Raw genomic sequence first — 19,763 nt, 5'->3', positions numbered from 1 at the left:
TGTTAATAGTGAGTAGTGATCCAAATATAAGATAAAAAAAAAATACAGGAGTAACAGAAAGGAAGTTGAAATCCAACTTCAACAAAAGTTAAAAGGCTTCCATATCAGTTGAAGTCATCATCATTGTGACACATAATGAATTCACAGCTTGGACTAAACACCTTGTCGGTGTGCGTCCAAAAGTGGAAATGAACTCCCTGTGTTCAAAAAGAAAACCAATCAGGTTTATACAAAGTTTCGCCACTCAAAGAGCAGGAAACCAGTTCATTGCACATTGTCCTTATAGTCCACACAAAGTTACCCAGAAGATGCTCATTCAGGCAAGAGTAAAGGAGGGAAGTGAAATGCAACGGTGGAAGAGAAAAAGACCAGAGGTAAGGAGAGATTAAATGGGTTCCCATGTCTCTTCCTCGAACATGATCAGTCCGGGACAACGGGTTGCTCATTTATCAGCGTCTCCGGGAGGTTTCCAGCTGGCAGTGGAGCACTGTGTGCTTGTTAACTGAATTAGCCTAAATTCAGAGAGGCCAGCGGGTGTCAAAGTACAGAGGCGAGGCAGAGAACCGAGGGGCGGCTGCGGAAGTTTTAGGACGCGTTACGAACACAAAGCACCAAATTGACCAAAAATATTGCTGAAAGTAAAATATTCTTTCAGTGAAATGAAGAAATGACTACTTCAAATCATAACTACATGAAATAAAATCATTCTTGTTTCATGGAAAGAGTAGGTGCTCTGGCAAAAAAAAAAAATTTAAGTAACAATTACAATCCTAGTAATCCTATGTTAAAACACAACTATTAAAGGGATAGTGCAAGATTTTTTTGAAGAGAGGTGATTTTAGAAGCAGTTAAAATCCTACTTGAAATAGATCATTCTCTTACTGTCTATATTTTAACATTAATACAAGTTAATTTCTGAAGCTTCACAGTTAGTTTGAGAAGGGTTAAGACCAATTACGTCTTAAACAACCCCGGTCTCAAAAAACATGTTAAAAGTTGATCCAAAAGTTATTTTATTAAAATTTTAAGGGTTTCACCAGTTTGTATTGCATGACTTTTTTGCTGGGAAATGCTGATGGTAGGAGGTAGAACACCCCTATTTCTGTGTGGAACACATACTGAGAATGTACAACAAACAAAACTGTGCTCATTTAATAAGATTTTAATGACAAAATAACCCTGTAAAGAAAAACACAGAGAATGCAAGCTAAAGGAAAATTTCTGACGCTGTGATACTTTCATTCAGACCATTAGACCCAATGCCAACTCTAATATTATCATATTATCATATCAACCTTTTCTGTTTCAGGGCATATTTTTGCACAAATTATCAACTTGAGAAATTGAGTCGTGCAATCATCATTATTGTCATTTTTGAGGCAATAACATATGACAGACTTCACTGCTAATGTAACATCTAACAACAGATAAGCAGTAGAATTTAAGAATAATGGCAAAGTCACAAATTGAGCTAAAAGAAGAAGGCCTTACCGTGACAGCAAGTCTACTCCTGAAGCTATCTCTGCACAAGTGTCAGCTCTTCCTCCATCTGGAGTTAAGTCGTGTTCAGCCAAAATTTTAAGCCTTTGTATCCAGAACCACAGTGACGCAACTAAGGGACGTTAGCAGAGCGATGATGAGCAGGCTGTGACTCTCAAACACCTTCATCAGCTCCCTAATGACATTTTAACACAAGGTTGTATTTCCCCAGACTCTGCTGAGCACAGGAACTTAACCACTATGTGCATTTTACTTTAATAACACACACACACACACGCACACGCACCCCCACACGCATGCATACATTTACATTTCTCTTGCAGCAACATAGCCATCCCAGAAAACAGTCATTAAAAGAGTGCAGGTGTTAGCCTGTGGCAGCGCGGACTACTTGCAGGTAAGATGGCATGCAGTGCTTCCCACCACTGTCTGCCAAGCTGCTGCAGGAAAATGAAAAACAAAGCAAAAAGACAAAAATATGGCATTTAGGTGACACCATAAAGACTTGGTCGGCTCTTTTCCTCGTAATTCTATCATACAGCAGCATAAATACATGTGTGACAGAACATTTCATGCATTCTGAGTGTGATAAAAGTAGTGGCGGATATTGATTTTTTTTTTTTTTAAATCCCTGATTCAGCTAGCTTTTTGCACAGAAGGAAGCTATCTCCTCGCAGACCTCTGCCCTCTGACCTCCCAGCTCCCACTCTGTTGTTTTAGGCTGCTCACATTTATGTGGTTTGGGTGATACCAGGTGATTGTCCATTAATGATATTTATTAATAGCTGCTTCCTCTCTGACACGACAGGCCTCTGAGTGATGTCCCTGGGAGTGCTCTGGGCACCTCCTGAGAACACACCAGGGTTTCTCTTCCACCAGATGACTTCATATCTATTAACCCTCAGAGGAGAAAGCAGGAGCATGGAGCAGGTACAAATAGGGAGGGGACCACACCTATCTGGGGATGGGTAAATCAAAGCTAGTAAGGTCAGGGTGAGCACTTTTATTCCCCTTAAAAGTGGAGCGGTGCGCTATCTGGCGCCTTACAGAAGGTTGGAAAGATTTAACCAGTCTGTGGTGTCACAGTTTAATGACAAAGAGATCAAAGTTTTAAATGGAGATCTTACTCTTCCCATAAAAACAGCCCAGAGATAAATACTGAAGCTTCTGTATATCTCTGTTTGCTCTTTGTTAATGCAAGACTGGTTCAGAATGTGAGCACAAAGTATTTCCAATTGGTTTAGCGAAATCCCATCTATTTCTGATCCCTGAATGCATCACGAAACCTGGTAGCTAAGGTCAACAGGTGCAGTTTTACCTTCATGCAGCAGCTGTCTCAAGAGTTTTGGCCATGAACAACAGGCTCCTGGCTTTTATACCTTCGTCTGAGACAGAATTGAGGCGTTTCGGTTTTTAATTTAAACAGAAAGAGGTCCAGCAGAGAAAATCTATCATTGGTAGCAGAAGAATAGTGAACACTTCACCTACATCCCTAAAAATACAAACTTGAGTCTAAAAAACAACAGGAAAGTGAAAAGCTTGTGTGAAACATCCTGAAACACTTCAAAGTTTTAATTGAAAATCAGGGATTATTGCACCAAATATTAACCTTTCAACTCTTCTAAGTTCTAAATTACAAAAATAAATATTATGAACATTTTAATTGCATTATTTGACATCTGAAAAAACTGTATTTCTGTTGTTTTTAAAAAAATATATTTCTGCAATGAAACACTCATAATGTCAACAAAATTACTTAAAATTTGGGATTAATATCAAAAGTACTTATTTCACTCATACCTACAAATAGGGAAATAAGAGGAACTAGAAATGTTGCTGTGGTCTTCTGATTTGCTCCAGAGATGTGTCACATTACGGTTCTCTAAGTCGTAATCTAAACTAAACATGCTATATTCAAACTCAGGGGTTTGGTTTAAGGCTCCTGCTCCATCCTCTTTGCTTTCACCACCATTTACCCACCAGTGCCTGCCAGCAAATCCCACTTTCTGTCCCCTAAAACTCCACAACCCCATTAGTTCAATTTTATTAGATTTCCCTCTCGCCCAGAAAGCCAGTAACACCTCCCCTCCCCTGCTCTCCTCTGTCTTTCTCACACACACACATGCACCTCTTCCCTGTTTCGAACCCCCCCTCTTTAGCCTCCCACCCACTCTGTCTGCTTGCCAAGAGCTGGGGACTGTTAAACTGATTTCCTCGGGGAACGTCGAGGCAGACAGTCTGATGGGAGCGTCGGGCTGCACTGTCGCCCTTCCTCTCCTCGCTCAGGGTACTGGGCCAAGCCGAACCGAACAGAGCCTCCTTGTGGTTCCAGACACAGACAGGGGAGATGGACATAGCCTGACAACCCTGCCAGGGTCAGACGCTCTGGTGGTGCTCTGAGAAACCGGGGCGGTACGGGGCGCGCTGAGACACACACACACCCTCAGAGGAGGCATGCTCCAAAGCATGCGCTCAACTCCTGGCAGCTTCTGCACCCTGTCAAGTTAATGGATGGGCCTCTGACTCCAGTCTGCATTTCCCCACTGTTCCCTCTCATGTAAAGGCCCTGCGCCAGTGCAGCCCACATGGTTATCACTACACCTCGCTGTCACGCTGCTGAATACAAAGAATGGCCCAAACTGACAGAAAAAGAAAAGCACAAACACATGTCTAAATACTAACATGCTGCGAGATCAGAGAGAATACATCACTTGTCACAACTGTCATCTGAAATGTGAAGACTTGAATGAGAGTAACTTCGATGTGCTTAAAGCAATTTTAAAGTTTTCAAGCTTTGTCTTAAAAAAAACTCTTGACGTGCCCTGGGTTCAGTTTTGAGCAATCTTAGATTTAAGAATTGGAATGACACCCGCGGCTAAAAATACCTTGGTTTCACTTTGTATCCAACATTTTAAACAAAAACCTATAAACAATGACAATTATTTCTATGGCTAGATAATGGCTGAAAATCTTGATTATTGAAGAAATAATGCTTTTACAACTGTATTGTTATTTTTACATACAGACCTGAGCAATAGCACGTCAATTTAATCCTATCTTTCAGGTGCTTAATGCCTAGAACATCCAGGCCTTATATAGCAACATGAGATGGTATTAGGTGTTTAATTAGCTATAGTCTGTCTGCTTGCATTTTAGCTATCCAACTGTAGCTTACCTACTAAGAGGCATGTATATTGTAGTCAGTTTCCAAGATTTGACTGAAAGTGAAAATATTTCTAAACAGACAGATTTGCCATATATGGTATAAGTTAATTAGCCTTTTTTCAGTCAGCTGACCAGGGAGTAAGCAGCAACACATGGGTGGATGCTCAGCACTTCAGTACTTTATGTGCCATACAGTATGGAGCATCTCAATAAAAAGATTTTCAATGGTAGAATCAGTATGTAGACAAACTTTTACATAGCTCTTTAAAACTGTGCTACTCTGCTATACCTTAAAAGAGGAATAAATATTCCTTTAAAACAGAAAAAGATACCTGAATTTTAAAAATTAATATAAGTGTCAGATGAGATGGTCCAGCAAACCGACTCAAGTTTATCAGGTTTATATTCTTACACCGAATAGGCGGATCTCTAACAACCCAGGTATTATTCCTCCCATCTACTTTGGAGTCCTGTGAGTATTTTCTTCATTGTCTCCAAAAGAGGGAAGCTGATGTTGGCTGGACCAGTCCAGTCTGGCCTGTGTGTCCATGGCAGTTGGTTTACTCACGGCCATTGATGAGCCCTGAACCATGACGAAATGGCCTTCACATACACTCCTCCCCATCAGCACCCCTAAAACAACACGCGGTCATCCAAAGACAAACAGATGCAACGTTCTGCACCACCGCTGGCTGACTTGTGCTTACACCACAACCCACACACGAGCAGACGCACACACAAAAGGTCACATGTATCTGCTCAAATAAACAGACCCTCGTATAAACAGACCTTAGAAGATTTGAAATGTAGCAGATGTGGATTTGTCTCCAAAATCGCTTTGTGCCTTTTGAGGTGTCGAAGCGAAGGAAAGTAATTTCACCCATTAGTGTGTCAAGGAAGTTTTCTCAGGCTTTTTTTATACATCTATTGGAAAAATGGATTCAGAAAAATGAAGGAATTTCAGATTTTAGGTTGAGTACGTGGTTTAACTTTCAATAAGGCAACCTAAAGCTCCTCAGAAATAAAACAAGAAAACATAGTGACAGTGAAAAGCATCTCTGGGGAGATAAGAAAGACCTTAGCAGCCAATGTTTTCCGTCTTGTCTTGTGCCAGAATCTTTTAAGAAAAGTGATTCAGTGTTTCATAAGTTCTACTGTGCAGGATTACTTGTAACCTCTATTACTTCTAAACAATATGGAACATATGTATGTCCAAATATATTCAACAAATACATGAACACAGTTTAAAATAAACAGTGTTGTTTTCTATTTATTAACTAAGTAGGACACATTTGGGTGGTGTTTGCTCGGTCAGAATGTTGTGAGTTAAATCCCAATTTTCCATGCCGCCAACCAATCTTTATATATGTGTGTAAATGTGTGGCTCGGTGAATGAGATGAACGGTATGAACAAGTATGAACAGAAAAACTCTGCATAAGTACACACCATTTGACCTAAGATTGGGTCAGGAGGAAAACCTGGACGTTTCTTTCAGTCATCAGAACAAAATCAGAACAACCTGTCAATAGAAAACTTTGTGCTAACTCTCATTTTAACAGACCACAGCAGAACCCATTCTGCTGCAGGCAAGGCCCAAATATGTCTGTGTTTCAAACCTTCTAGCCATCACTTGTCATGAAGTCAAGAACCAAGAATACTTGAGGCAACTCTGCCAAGCTGAGAGCCATGGCAGCAGACTTGAATGAGCTGACTTACACTTGTTATGAAAGGCTAAGAAATTAATCTGGATAGAGGATGGATAACTTGGGTATAAACATTCTTCATTGTAGTCCATAAAACTCCATTTGTATAACTTCTGTATACGGCGTTATTGTTACAGAATTTGACTTGGGAACATTGCGGAAGCATTATCAGTGGAGCTCCTTTATTGTTTATTTCCTGAGCTAAATAAACTTGTAGACATTTTCATCCAGCAGATTTATGAAGCTAAGCCTACTTGACTCCATGGCAACAGAAAAAAAAAGACATCTGTAAAAAATCCAAGTCAGCATTTTGCAGCTTATTCAACAACAATAAACATTCAACACAAATATGTGCAAAACAGATCTGTATCAAAAACCGATAAGCAAGCATAAGGGTTTGTCTTAAAGGTCTTTTCGCTGTTTGTGTTTTGACTAGCAGGACAATGAGTACCAACAGACGCTGCCAATCCACTGACAAGCATCCTTTTGAACACACAATGTGCATGCGTACAGACATATACAGTGTACATGTTCACTGAGGCAGCATGAAGACTCAGCTGTGCTCTTAGCTGGCACCGTCTCTGCTCAGTGACATCACACCCCGACAATACCACCATTCACGCAGACATGGCTTGCAAAAGTTAGCCCGCAATTGTACAATTGTTTCTGCTTCTCACAGCAAGACGCGCCGCGAAAGGTGCGGGAGAAAATGAATGGGAGGTGTGATTGGGTTATCATGTATGCTAATGGTTTAGCTGCTGGCAAGAGATTTTATTGTAAGCTGAAATGAAACCTGACAGTCGTGATTATGTCACAGCTCACAGTTTTACTTTCTCGGTGCTTTAAGCAAACTGTCTTTACTTGCGCACTCTTTAGAGATTAAGATGATCTTTAATCTGAAGGCCAACTGTATCTGTTCAAATATAAAGAAATATTAGAGCGGTAAATTGTTCACAAGTGACTAGATCAATAACCATCCTTTGATTATTGGTTCTCTTGTGTGCTATGAAATGTTTCTTTAAGAGCAGCTCCCTTTTTTCCCTCCTTCAAGTAAAAAGGAGCATATTTAGAGCATGCCAGGAATTATGTCATCCACTATTCTGGTGCCAGCTCCACAGTGGAGCAGGCTGCACTGAAAGAACATATAGTATTGTTTACCACATAAAAATCTCAGCACCTAGACCAATGCTTAGTGACAAATTTATTGTCCTTAGTAACAATGTAAACAATAGATAATTGGGAGATAATAAATAACACATTTTCATACACCAGCACCAGGGCTGTTTCAAGGCTGCCTTGCCTGAAATTAGAAAGCGAGCCAGGATGTGTGCAAGCACGGCACTTTTTCAAAGGAGACAGAGGAACAATGAGAAAACTCCTCTCTTTGGAAAAAGGTCCTGCTGACATGAGCTGAGTCTGGTGCCATGATGAAGATATGCTTGGCTATTAAACAATACTGATGGTATAAACACAGGTTCACACACAAGCTTCACTTGTCAACAAATATATATTTTTAAAGGGCTCTTTCTTTTTCTTCTGTTTTTGAAACAAAAAAAAAATCTATGGGCAATAATCAAGCTTTGATGTGTTGATTTATTCAAAGACAATATCTAAAAACAGAGTATACATTTCACAAAATAATTTTAAAAAATCCATGCTCAATCATATTTGTCTCCCTATATGTGAATACCTAAAAACTGAAAAACAAATAAACCTTTTCAGACTTTTCAAACTTGAAGAGTAACCCTGAAGATATCAAACCTTTTACGCATGAATAAAAGGCATGAAGAGAGAAAGAAAACAAGTTAATCAGTTTTTCATCACTTGTCCATGTTCATCACGCATGGGCATTGCTCCCTGCATGCTATTTTAATTTCCTGATTTCCTCCCTCTGTTTGTGTGTTAGTCTGTTGCCATTTAAGCGTCTGTCACTAAGCAAACGACAACAACACAGAGCTGAGGCATGAGATGTATGCGCGAGCGTGCGCGAGCGGTTTGCAAGGCCCCGTGGAGAACTGGCTCTGCGCAGTGATGTAATGCTTTGGCCGGCAAGCTGTGGAACTTGGCCTCGTCTCTACTGTGTTTCCTCCACGCTGCGAGGGTCAACTATCCCACAACCTCCAGCACACAACACGTACTGTTCAATTCCCTGGACCACAACAGAGCAGAATTCAACCACACCCGGCACCATGAGCACCCAGTCCTAAACAAGAAGGAAAAACACACTTGAAACAAGATTAATAAAACATTCCAACCCTTAGAAAGCGACTCGAAGCATTAAGGAAAGGCAGGCGTGTCGATTATTCCACCATCAGGCTGTGCTCTACCACTTAAACGACCGCACTTACAGGCTGAAATCTGGACAACAAAGAATCACAGTGATAGAGTCTTCAGCCCAAAGAGCGCAAACAGAGAGCTCAGAGCAAGATATGAGTCCCCCAGGGGCCACAGCAGTCCTTTGGCTCATTAACTATTTACACCAGAGACAGTCCTGCTCTGCTCTGGCCCACCACAAAATCAATTAGCCTTCATTAGCCCCATGCTCTGGGCATGCTTTCTCTGAGGGGAGGGATAGCCCTACAACCAGTGCCTCCAGTTTCTGCAGAATATCAAACAGTCACACAGACATGTGTTGTGATGCTTTCACGTAGAAAGGACAAAGGAAACTGAAGCAAGGTTTGTTTTAGAAACATAAATCTTTTAACTTTTCACTGTTGAGTGTCACCGAACATCAATACCGTCTCACCTTCCATCTCCCTTGCCTGTCCTGCCTGTGTGTGTATTGCTTACATGCCTGTCAGAATCCCACTCAATCCCTTTCTCCGCTCTCCCAGTGTTAGCGCTGGCAGGAAGAGTCCATCCAGGTCTGCGCCTCTGAGGTGTGGGGTTACAGTACGGAGATTTCCAATTGGCGGAAAGTCAACATGGTCGGGGTAATGTGATTAGAGCCGGATTGAGAACGTCGCAGGGGACACATGGGCCTGATCATGGCCCAGTTATCCGATAGCATGGCCGTATTTATTGACAGGGCCCGGCGAGGATATCATAGACATTAGAGACCCGGTCTATGCTTATGAAACCTGTGCTGGAGATTGCACCCAGATAACACAATTAGTCTCTCACTTTCTGCCCACAATCAGGGAATTCCATCAGTCGTGTTCAGACATCAGGGAGCAGAATCTCAATGGATCCAAATTTGGTTGCTGAACAGCCAACAAACCAGAAAGTTGCATGGTTAAAGGGGCCTGCAGCCATTTAGAGAGCACATGTTTATGGGAGAGCTAACCGAGCATTTACAATTCAATTACACAGATAGTAGGAGGAAAAAAGGGGTAAGATGTGTCTGGATGACGGCCAGAGGAGAGATAAGCCTAATACACTAATATTGTGTTACCTTAGTGTGTTACCATAGGAACGGTTGAGGAGATTCAAAAGACTACAAAGGCGATCAATCTTGAGAGAGCAGGAGGAAGAGGGAGAATTAAATGCCCTGGGACTGCTCTCGCTCTCCTCTATCAGAGCAATAACTCTTCTGATGACCCCTGCTACCTCCTCTTTCCTCTCTACAAGATGTTTCTCCCCTAAAAGACCTGCTATCTGCAAGAGTCTCCAAACATTACGAACTGGCCAAAGCTTTTCATCATAGCTTGGGCTTTTTTTTGTTATCAAGGTTTTGACTACGCGCTTATTTATTAAGAAAACAAAGGTTTGCAGTTGGCTACGTTGCTACAGAAATAAGCAGTTTTGTTCACCTCGAGAGCAACTTTTCAAATATTTAAAAGTGCAATGCAAAAGTCGACAGACTTATATTTCACTTATATTACAAACAGGAACTTCAGTGTATTGTATTAGGACTTGATTTTTTTTATTTTATTTCAGATCTACATGCAAACCACTATGTGTGATGAAAACTAATACAGCACATTGCCCTGAACCCACAGTTAAGCACATCCCCACAGTTCAGCATAGTGATGGCAGCATCATGCTGTTGGGATTTTCCAAAAACTGGAGAGATGATTTGAGACTAGCACAGTGTTTCACTTTGCAGCAGAACAACAACCTTTAAAGCCGGATATGTATCAGATTATATAACTTAACCTGAGATTAGAGGTTCAAAGATGCTGTCCATCTAATTTGAAGTTGAGGTTTTACAAAAAATCAACAATAGAGGCATCCTCCAAAAGACTAGTGGTGAACAGTACAAAGTGTTCCCTCATTGGGAATGACACATTGCACAATTTTGCTAACAATGTATAATTTCCTTCAGCCTCACAAATAAGCACTACTACTACCACATCATATATGTATAAAAGAAAACTTTCATTTTACCCTCTTGTGGCAGAAAACCTTTCCAAGTGAATGCACATTAATCATCCAGTCAGTTAAAAGTGTATAAGGTGGTAGACTATGCAGACGAAAGAACAAAACGTCACATCAACTTCCCACCAACTCTTTTGCCTTGTCATTTATTCTCCATGCCTCCTTAAACTACAAGCCCAATCGTCTTTCAGCCTTTCTTCTTCTTCATACACATCCCATTCCCACTGCCGTAACTGCCTGCTTTGTGAGGGATGAGGTCATTTGATTTTTTTTCCCCACAGCGTTAAACTAGTGCTAACAAGTTGCAGGACCTACAGAACATGTTCTGTACATTAAGATATACATCAGGCAGTCGGTGGGCAAGCAACCCACAACCACATAAAGGGCCCATTATTCCAGCCAGAGTCGCCAGCGCTGCACTGGCAGGTTGAGACTCAGCTTTGATTACCCACCGAATGATGAAATCCACACAAGCCTGAGAGCACAGCGTTGCTGGCACAGCCCAGTGGAAAAGAAAGTTGCAACACTTGTGTGTCTGTGTGTGCAGAAATCAGTATGTATCCTTGTGGATACTTGCACATATACTCACCAGTTTGGCTTCTGAGTGCATTGAGGGAATGTGAGTGGAGCACGAGTTGCTGTGGGCGGGGCTCGGCATGCCCATCATGTTGGAACCCATGGACATTTGCCTCTCCATCTAAAGATAAAAAAAAATAAAATAAAGATACAGACACACTTAATGGTATTTTCCATCAAAACTACTCATACACCGCCAAACCTTTCACTTTCTTTTCGCTCTATAGTTCTATACTTTTATGCTTTTCATTGAGATTTTACGTGACACACCCACGTAAAGTAATGCAAAATTTTGAAGTGGAGGAAATTGCATGGTTGTAACAATTTTATTCAAGTAACAATCTGAAAAAAGTGGCATGCATTTGCTGAAATTATGTTTTTTGTTTTTTTTAATGTTGGTGAAATACCTTGATTATGTCACAAAATCACCCTCAAGTGTGAGACTCTTACCAACGAGGCTACGTTGGATGAGATGAGAGAGCGTGAGAGCCTGATTTTGCATGATGGGCTGACCCTGTGCACAGCTCTGTGTGATGATAACTGGAGCTGACCCAAAACAGGAAGCCAGAACGGAGGGACTTAACACAGGAAGCCAGTGCAAAAGGAGTGTGTGGTGCAAATATATATACATGTATGTATATGTGTGTGTATGTGCTTCTGATAGTGCTGTGACTTTCTGTCAGAGTAAAACATCAAAGCTTGGTCACTCTAGCTACAGTGTGCGTTAATGCAACAATCAGAATGATTAGTATTTAAGGCTTTTGGTGTGTATCAGTGTGTGATGATGTGGTCTGCCTCTGACTGATACCTGAAACCTGAATGTGAGGAAATCAGCTGGGTAAGCTGACAAGGGTGAAAGGTCACCTGTGCAAGGGCGATAATATGAGTAGCGTTTGCCATGAAATGTAAGCAGGAAAGAAGAACCCTTTGTTCCAGAGTCTAAAAGCATATATATGTATGTGTGGGAGTGAACAGTGCTCTGGCCTCTCAGCTCTCTGGCTGGTGTGGTGGTCTCAAAGAGAAATGACCCCCCCCCCCCCCTCCCCACCCCACCCCTCAATTTGCCGCAGCCCCTTCCTCCACCCTGTGTCCGCAGAGACTTAGGTCTAGAACCTGACACACAACCTTAATTGCAGTAAGTGTGTTTTGTGTAAAAATATCACCCAAACCTGCACCCCTTTCCTGAACCGTCAATCTTCCCCCAAATCACTTAGCTCCTAATTTAATAAACATGGGAGGGACATTTTCCGTACCATAAACACAGCTTGTCTTGAGTTACAAAGAGAACATATGTTATATCCTGATGCGAGGAGCTTTCTGCACATTGTTATTATTTCTGTTACACACTGTGGTTCTAAATCTCTTAAAGACAAGAGTTTAAAACCTAAACCCGCAGGACGAATCCTTCATTCCTGCAGGAGCTGATTTACTCTGCAGGGCAGTAATTTTAATAGTGATAGAAAACATCCCCAACAGCAAACCCACATGCAGTACACAGAGAGCGTATGGTGGCCTCAATGGGTGAACATGCACTGTAATCTGTTGTTACACTCACGGGCATCAACACAGCAGAGGAGCCAGGCATGGTTGGGTCTGGCAGGGTTCCAGGCATGGAGGCTGGCAGAGGCTGTCTCTGTCTGTTTCGTAGGTGCAATAGTGAGGACAGAGAGCCGGGGACTGGCCTGAAAATACACACAAACACACACACACACACATCACAACATCAAGTTGTACTCTGATACTGACTGTAATCTGGCAGTCTAACATCCTTAACACCAGCTCTGCATCAGCTCTCTGGGTCCCTTCCTATTTTCATTTTGTACCCACAACCAAAGGATTATGTATTTTTCTTTGCAGAGAAGTATTTTTGAGAAGTTTTATATCTTTATATGGAGATATTTAATCCTAAAAAAGTTTAAATCTCATTTATAATTGAATTTATTTGCAAATTGTGTGTTTAAAAATTTATATCACACCCTAATTTAATTTATTTGGGATCTGATCAATGGTTGGGCAGTAAATTCTAATGAAATATGACAGTTTGTGAGCACTGATCAAATCAAATAAACTCCAAGTTACTTCCTGCTGGTAGATAAAGTCAAAGAGATACGTTTCCTTACAGTACACTAAGAGTCAAATTGAGAAAATTACTTTATGTAATCTCTTGTCAAAGTGGACACAACGTGCCTCTTGTCAGGCAAAAACTGGTGCATGGTTGGTTCTGAAACACTGCACAAAAATTCAGATTTGGTTGACTATATGTATGAATAACTAAAAAAAAACTTCCCAAAAAGGTAATCTTAATATTTGACATTCTAGGATCCAAATTATAAAATCCAAAGAACTTATTTCTAAATGCAATGTTTCGATGAATAAATATAATTAGAAACATAAGCATAAACTTTCTATTCAAACTTTCAGGGTGCAGTTTTGGTTACAAAAAAAAAAAAAAAAGTAACCGAAAAAACTATTAGAACAACTACTTTCTCGATACCGTCTAAGTTAAACACACTTATTGGTTCTAATTCTTTTTACGTACATTGATGCACTCCATTGAAGAGTAAAATAAACTAAATGTTCGTAGATGGTGAGCCACAGGAAATAATAGTACTGAATACCACAAGAAAATACTAAAAAAGACATACATGATAAAGAAATAAATAAAAGAGAACATGTGGTGGTCTATATCTGAATTAGTGGTTCCTAATATGTAATCATCATGTAATCAATATGATGCAAGGTTTCATCTTTTAAAGGGGTTCATGTGCATCTAATCCCACTTCCCTAAAAGTTAACCAGCTACAGTTTTTAGCAAATATTACATATACAGCTAAATCATCCTACTTGCAATGGACAGCAGATTTACAAACGTCAAAAAGGGAACAAAAATTATAAAATATCCTCACAAATTACATGCAGTGTCACATGAAGTTGAATTAAGCAAAGAATTCAAATAAAAGGTGCACTTTGGCCCTTCATGCCTTTTCGGCACAATTTTAAAGAACATTTGCTCCCAGCTTGCTCCCGCTGACATCTTTTGAATCCACTTTACACATCCAAAATATATATATATATATATTCATGGAATAGATGAAAGTGGTCATCCTTAGTGAGTAATAATTTTTTTCTCAGCTACCACATGCCATCGCATGTGGAAGAGCTGTGGAGAAAATCCTCTTCAGTGACCACGAAAAAGTGCTCCGAACAACTGGCCAATGAATACTGGAGGCCACATCAATAAGTAATATGCAGAGAGGCCTGCGCTAAGCTTCAGCTAATGACAGCAGTCACGTCTCAATTGCATGGCTCAACCATGCTACCTACATCTGCACGCTGTCACATCACTTATACAACTGCCACTAAATCCCCACTTGTCAGAACATCAATTTCCAGCTGCAGGACGCATGCATGCGTAAAGTTACAACCTAAAAACGGCACTCTCTGCATGATTTTTTAATAACCCAGAGCAGTGAAATCAATAATTCTCCAGTTATCAGTAACATCAGGATGGATGCTGCTGCTCAAAGAGTCAATAAAGCTCAGTTTTCTTCAGCATTTAAAAAATAGAACTGGGTAGAAGCATTTAGGCAAGGCGTGTTGAATGAATTAGAGAAATCAATCGACAGCATCGCCTTTTTTTTCTACCGTAATAGTGAGCAGAGAAGGACTGATGTCAAAATAGAGGGGTGCAGTGGAACAAACAGTCCCACACCTGAATAAATACCTGTATTTTTCCAGACCTAAAAATGAGCATTTATGCCTCAGACATTTTTGATTGCTACACACACACGTTCACATACAGGACTATTACCATCTGACTACATGTCAGTCCTGTCTAACATCCCAATTTATCACAATCACACCCATTTAGCAGCACTTATGACACCTGAGCAGCGTGGCGAATCCAAGCATTCCCACATGGGAAAAGTCATGAAAGTACAATGAGCTGTATAGCACTGCTCCACATTTACACTATTTCAACATGAACACTTTGGAAATGTAAGAGAAAAAAGTGACAGTTGAATGGTGAAAAAAAACAAACCAGTTTGCATGTTTGTAAAATCTGCCTAATGATTTTATTTAATACTTTGTAGACATAAAACAATAGCTTCAAGTGGTGATTTTTTTTGTGCTTCAATTTGAATTTTATTACTGAACAAGTCTCTAAATCTAGAAGCACAATTTTTTATTTAATGTATTCTTATGTGTCCAACTTTAAATATAATTTTTTCTTTAGCTTTATTGTCCTGCTAACTTGTCAAATTATAACTTTTTTAAAGATAAGTACAAGTATTCATACCCCTTGAACTTTTCCGCATAACCCATGTCACAACCACAACCTTCAATGTATTTTATTGTAAATTTTGAATTGACCAATTCCAAAAGTGGAATAAAAAGAACGAAAAAAATAATAAATAAATACAATTTCCTTGGCTATACTTAAATAAAATTTGTTGTAGTTTGAATTACCACAGCAGCACTCTACTAAACGGAAAGGCTAGCAGTGCAGCTATCATAGGCCTATGATAGCTCAGGCCTATGATAGCTCAGGAGTACTCTGGCCTTTAAAAATAAGGGGAAAGAAGAAAGTCATTGGTGAATGAAAGGAGGCTCAAAGAAAGTCCAGTTTCAACAGTTTTCCTCACCCATGTAGCAGACCTAGCAAATATGTGGGAAAGGTACTCTGTTCTTATTATACACTGAACTTTCTGGCCTAAATTTAAAACAATGTGTGGCAGTAATCTAACAACACACATCTATCTGAATAGCCACAACATGGTGGTGGCAGCATCATGATGCAGGACTGCTACTCCTCAGCAGGGACAGGAAGCTGGTCACAGTAAATAGGAAGATAGGCTGAGCTAAATACAAGGCTGGAAAACCTGCTTGGACTGTTGTCTTGTCCCAGCAGGACAGCAGCTACAAACATATAATCAGAGCTACAATGGAATGGAGGAGATCAGTGTTTCTCAACCCTGGTCCTCAGGGCCCACTGCCCTGCATGTTTTAGGTGTGTCCTTGCTGCCACACACTTTACTTCTGAGTAAAGTGTGTGAATGGGTGATTAACAGGCTTCTGCAGCACTTGATGGTATGCAGAGGAGAAAATGCAATAATTTGAATCAAGTGTGATGGAGCAGAGAGACATCAAAAACATGAAGGACCATCAGCCCTGTACTGTTAAGAACCACTGGTACATCAAAGCATACTCATGTGTTAGAATGGCCCAGTCAAAGCCCAAGCCTAAATAAAATTGAGAATCATATGCGAGGCCACAGGTGCTCTCCATCCAATCTGACTGACCTTGAGCTATTTTGCAAAGAAGAAGCAAAAATGTAAGTTTCCACATATGCGGCTGGAAGGGTGACACATCAACAGACTTGCAATAGCAGGAAGGACGTATACAAACACACATCACATTTTTATTTTCATTTTTTCTTCTTTAAACATTCTATAAAACAGTCTATCATTTCCCTTCCACATCACAGTTATGCTCTACTTTGTGTCGGTCCGTCACGTAAACTTTCAACAACACACTGTTCTGTTAGGCTGCAATGTAACATAAGACAAAGGGGAATGAATACTTGCCGGACACTCTAGTTATGCATGAAAGAATATATGCTTCATAGATTATTGATCCTGACTTCAATTTCTTGTGACTCCAGAGGAAAAAAATCACAATAGCACAAATTAAAATGGAGCACAGCGCAGGTACAGTATGTAGCCTCTTGCTTTCTAAAAAAGAAGGTCCCTCTTTGAATTATTTACAAAGGACACACCTTGGAGTTAGCACGGCTAACACCAAGTCTGTGTTTGTCACCACCTCACACAAAAACAGTCTGTTAATTGAACAGAGGGAAAAACAACACTAGCATCTGACAGAACTTCCTCTGTGTATTAAACTCTGTGCTTTTTCAGTTTAAATAATTAGATGTCTCAGAGAGTATAACACATAAAACAATTTATGGCTTTTATTTACAAACCACTTCCTTACTGATCAGGAGATTGTGTTTAATGCGATTTGTGGATTTGACTAATCATGCAATCATAAAAGAATTGTTTTAATGAGGTAAATATCCCAGACGCTGTTTTGTTTCTTATGTGGCTTAGCAGGTTCTTGTGCTCATAGCACCCTTAAGATAACCAAAAAACAACAACAAAAATCCCTTTAAGTTGCAGTCACGCCATACTTTACGTTGTGGGAACATGTGTGTATGTATATGAGTGAATAATAACAGTCCCGGCTGAGGGGTTGATATTAGCTTGTGCCATAGGGCCCTGGGGGGAGCAGGTAGACACTCCACAGTCCTGACCCTGCACTCTCACATTACTGAGTGCCTCGCTCTCCTTCTCAATCCCCGCCCAAGAACCACCACCATACCACCAACGCCGCCCACCTTCACTCCACCATGACATCATTACTGGATCTTCTTCCCTGCCTGAACCCCTCTACTGCTTTTTGTTCTGCTCTCTCCTTTGACTGTCACTTTTCTGGTACTTTTTTTTCCTAAGTGGAAGAGAAAACTTTTTTTCTTTCGTTTTATTAGTTTGGTATAACTCTTTTCTGGGCCCCTCAGGGTGGTCATACTTGAGCTCAAGTCTCTCTGTTCTAATCAAACCTGCAGTGTGCGCACACCGCCCCAGTCCCCAACTCCAACTCAAGTGTTGGGACTTAAAACACAAGCGGCCTGGCCGTCATCCAAAGCGGCCGAAAGACGGAGAGAGGTTCACTCAGTCCACTGACTCACGTCCTTCCCTTTTTGACTCTGCTCCAGCAATGATGTAATGCTCTTGGCTTTTCTCCCTCCCCCCACCCAGTGCCTCCATACCCCTTGATTTTGTCCCTCCCTCCTCTCCTTTCCTCTCTTCTCCTCTGCGCCTCACTTTCCCTCTCTTTCTCTCCTGGACCCTTCCAGCATCGCTGCACTGGCTCCTCGCTGGGTGAAGTCACTGTGAGCTCGGGATAGACGCAGCAGCTAAAAAGTTTTGTACGTAACCAAAACAGCCCAGGGCCAAGTTCCAGACATTTGGGAGATGGTGGTGCAGTCGCCATGGGAACAGCGATAAACAGAAAAAGAAACAAGGGCCTCAAACAGCTTGCAGCTGCCTGGCTCTTAGAGTAAACACTGCGCAGGACCTGCCCGTGATTTACTGCCTTTAATCACTGGTGGGAGGAGAGTGCCATGGGGTTTGGACTGAGGAAATAATACGAATCTGATCAAATAAATCAGCTGTAATGGGTTACAACACAGGCTGACTTTTATTAGCGTGCTAGAGATGAGATGGATGCAGCAAGGGAGCTTCACTGGGAAGGTTCTTGGATGGGGTGTCCTCACTTTAGGGGGCCACAGGCTGAGTCAAGCCTTTCCCAAGCACAGTTGATGAACGGCTGTCAATAACACTTTTTACCAATAAGCTTCATTGTACGGCGCCTTGTAAAAGTATTCCCACGCCTTGAACTTTTTTCAGATTTTGTGGTGTTACAAACAAAATCGTGTATTTTGTTTGACATTTCAATTGTGAAGTGGAAGGAAAAGAAAATAGGTTTCTAAATTTTTTTTTTACAAATAAACTTCGCAAAGGTGCAAATTTTAGTTCGCAGGTATTCAGTGTACTGGTTTAAGTATAACTAAGTGTTAGAATGGCCCATTCAAAGTTCAGACCTAATCCAATTGATAATCTGTGGCAGGATGTGAAAATTGGTATTCACAGGTGCTGTCAATCCAGTGTGAATAGGCTTTTGCTATTTTGAAAAGAACAATACACATTCCCCAATAGACTTTCAGCTATAATTATAACATTGGTTGGATGCACCTATATAACACCTTTCAGATTTTTATGAAAATGTCCAATGCTTTTTGTTACAATCCTCTGCTTGCTCTAATCTATATTATAAAATCCTATTATAAAATATATCATAGTACATGCTTATGGGATCCTGTTTGAATTTATGAGCAAGTCACAGTATATCCAAAGTGGAGTTGTTTACATTTAGGCCAAGAAGAGAAAGGATAGGACGGGTTTTTTTTCTTCTTTTTTTTTTACTAGGAACAAAATTATGTCAGTACAGTTATACCATCAGTGAATCAGAAAAAGTACCCACCAGCCTAAGTCATCTCTGAACAAGTTAACCTGACACCTGTCGTCACTGGTTTTCCAACAGCTGGCAAACGCAGCTCCTTTCACTTTCTCACATTCCACCGCTGCCGCTTTTCATCGGACACAAACATGCAAATAAATCTGATTAGCATTCTGCATATTAGTCCCTCGCTGAACTTTTCTTCTTTTCATTCTGATTCATGTCTTCTCTTGTTGCCTATTATTTCCACCCTCACATTCTTTTTATAATCTTGAAATGTTATTTTCCACACCTTAATTCTTCGAATACTATTATATCCCTTCTTTCATCCAGACATGATGTGTCTTTTCCTTTCCTTGTACAGACATGTGTTCTGTCTGTCCCTCCACCCCCCAACAAGTGACCATCCTCCTGGTATA

At 40.7% G+C, this 19,763-nt stretch overlaps 1 protein-coding gene across 3 annotated transcripts in view; it reads right to left on the bottom strand.

Moving 5' to 3' along the window:
- creb5b (cAMP responsive element binding protein 5b) overlaps positions 1 to 19,763 on the bottom strand; it is a 42,685-nt gene that overhangs the window by 6,950 nt on the left and 15,972 nt on the right. For all 3 annotated transcript variants that reach the window (XM_032558068.1, XM_032558069.1, XM_032558067.1), the window contains exons 6-7: positions 12,821 to 12,947; positions 11,279 to 11,386 (exon numbers count right to left, since the gene is read on the bottom strand). In XM_032558068.1, coding sequence (XP_032413959.1) covers positions 11,279 to 11,386; positions 12,821 to 12,947 — 235 coding nt within the window. The remainder of the gene's footprint in view (positions 1 to 11,278; positions 11,387 to 12,820; positions 12,948 to 19,763) is intronic.

Source organism: Xiphophorus hellerii, chromosome 3 (assembly GCF_003331165.1).
Source record: "Xiphophorus hellerii strain 12219 chromosome 3, Xiphophorus_hellerii-4.1, whole genome shotgun sequence".
NCBI classification, from domain to species: Eukaryota; Metazoa; Chordata; class Actinopteri; order Cyprinodontiformes; family Poeciliidae; genus Xiphophorus; species Xiphophorus hellerii.
The sequence above is the reverse complement of the archived record's forward strand: the minus strand, read 5'-3'. Positions and strand labels throughout refer to the sequence as shown.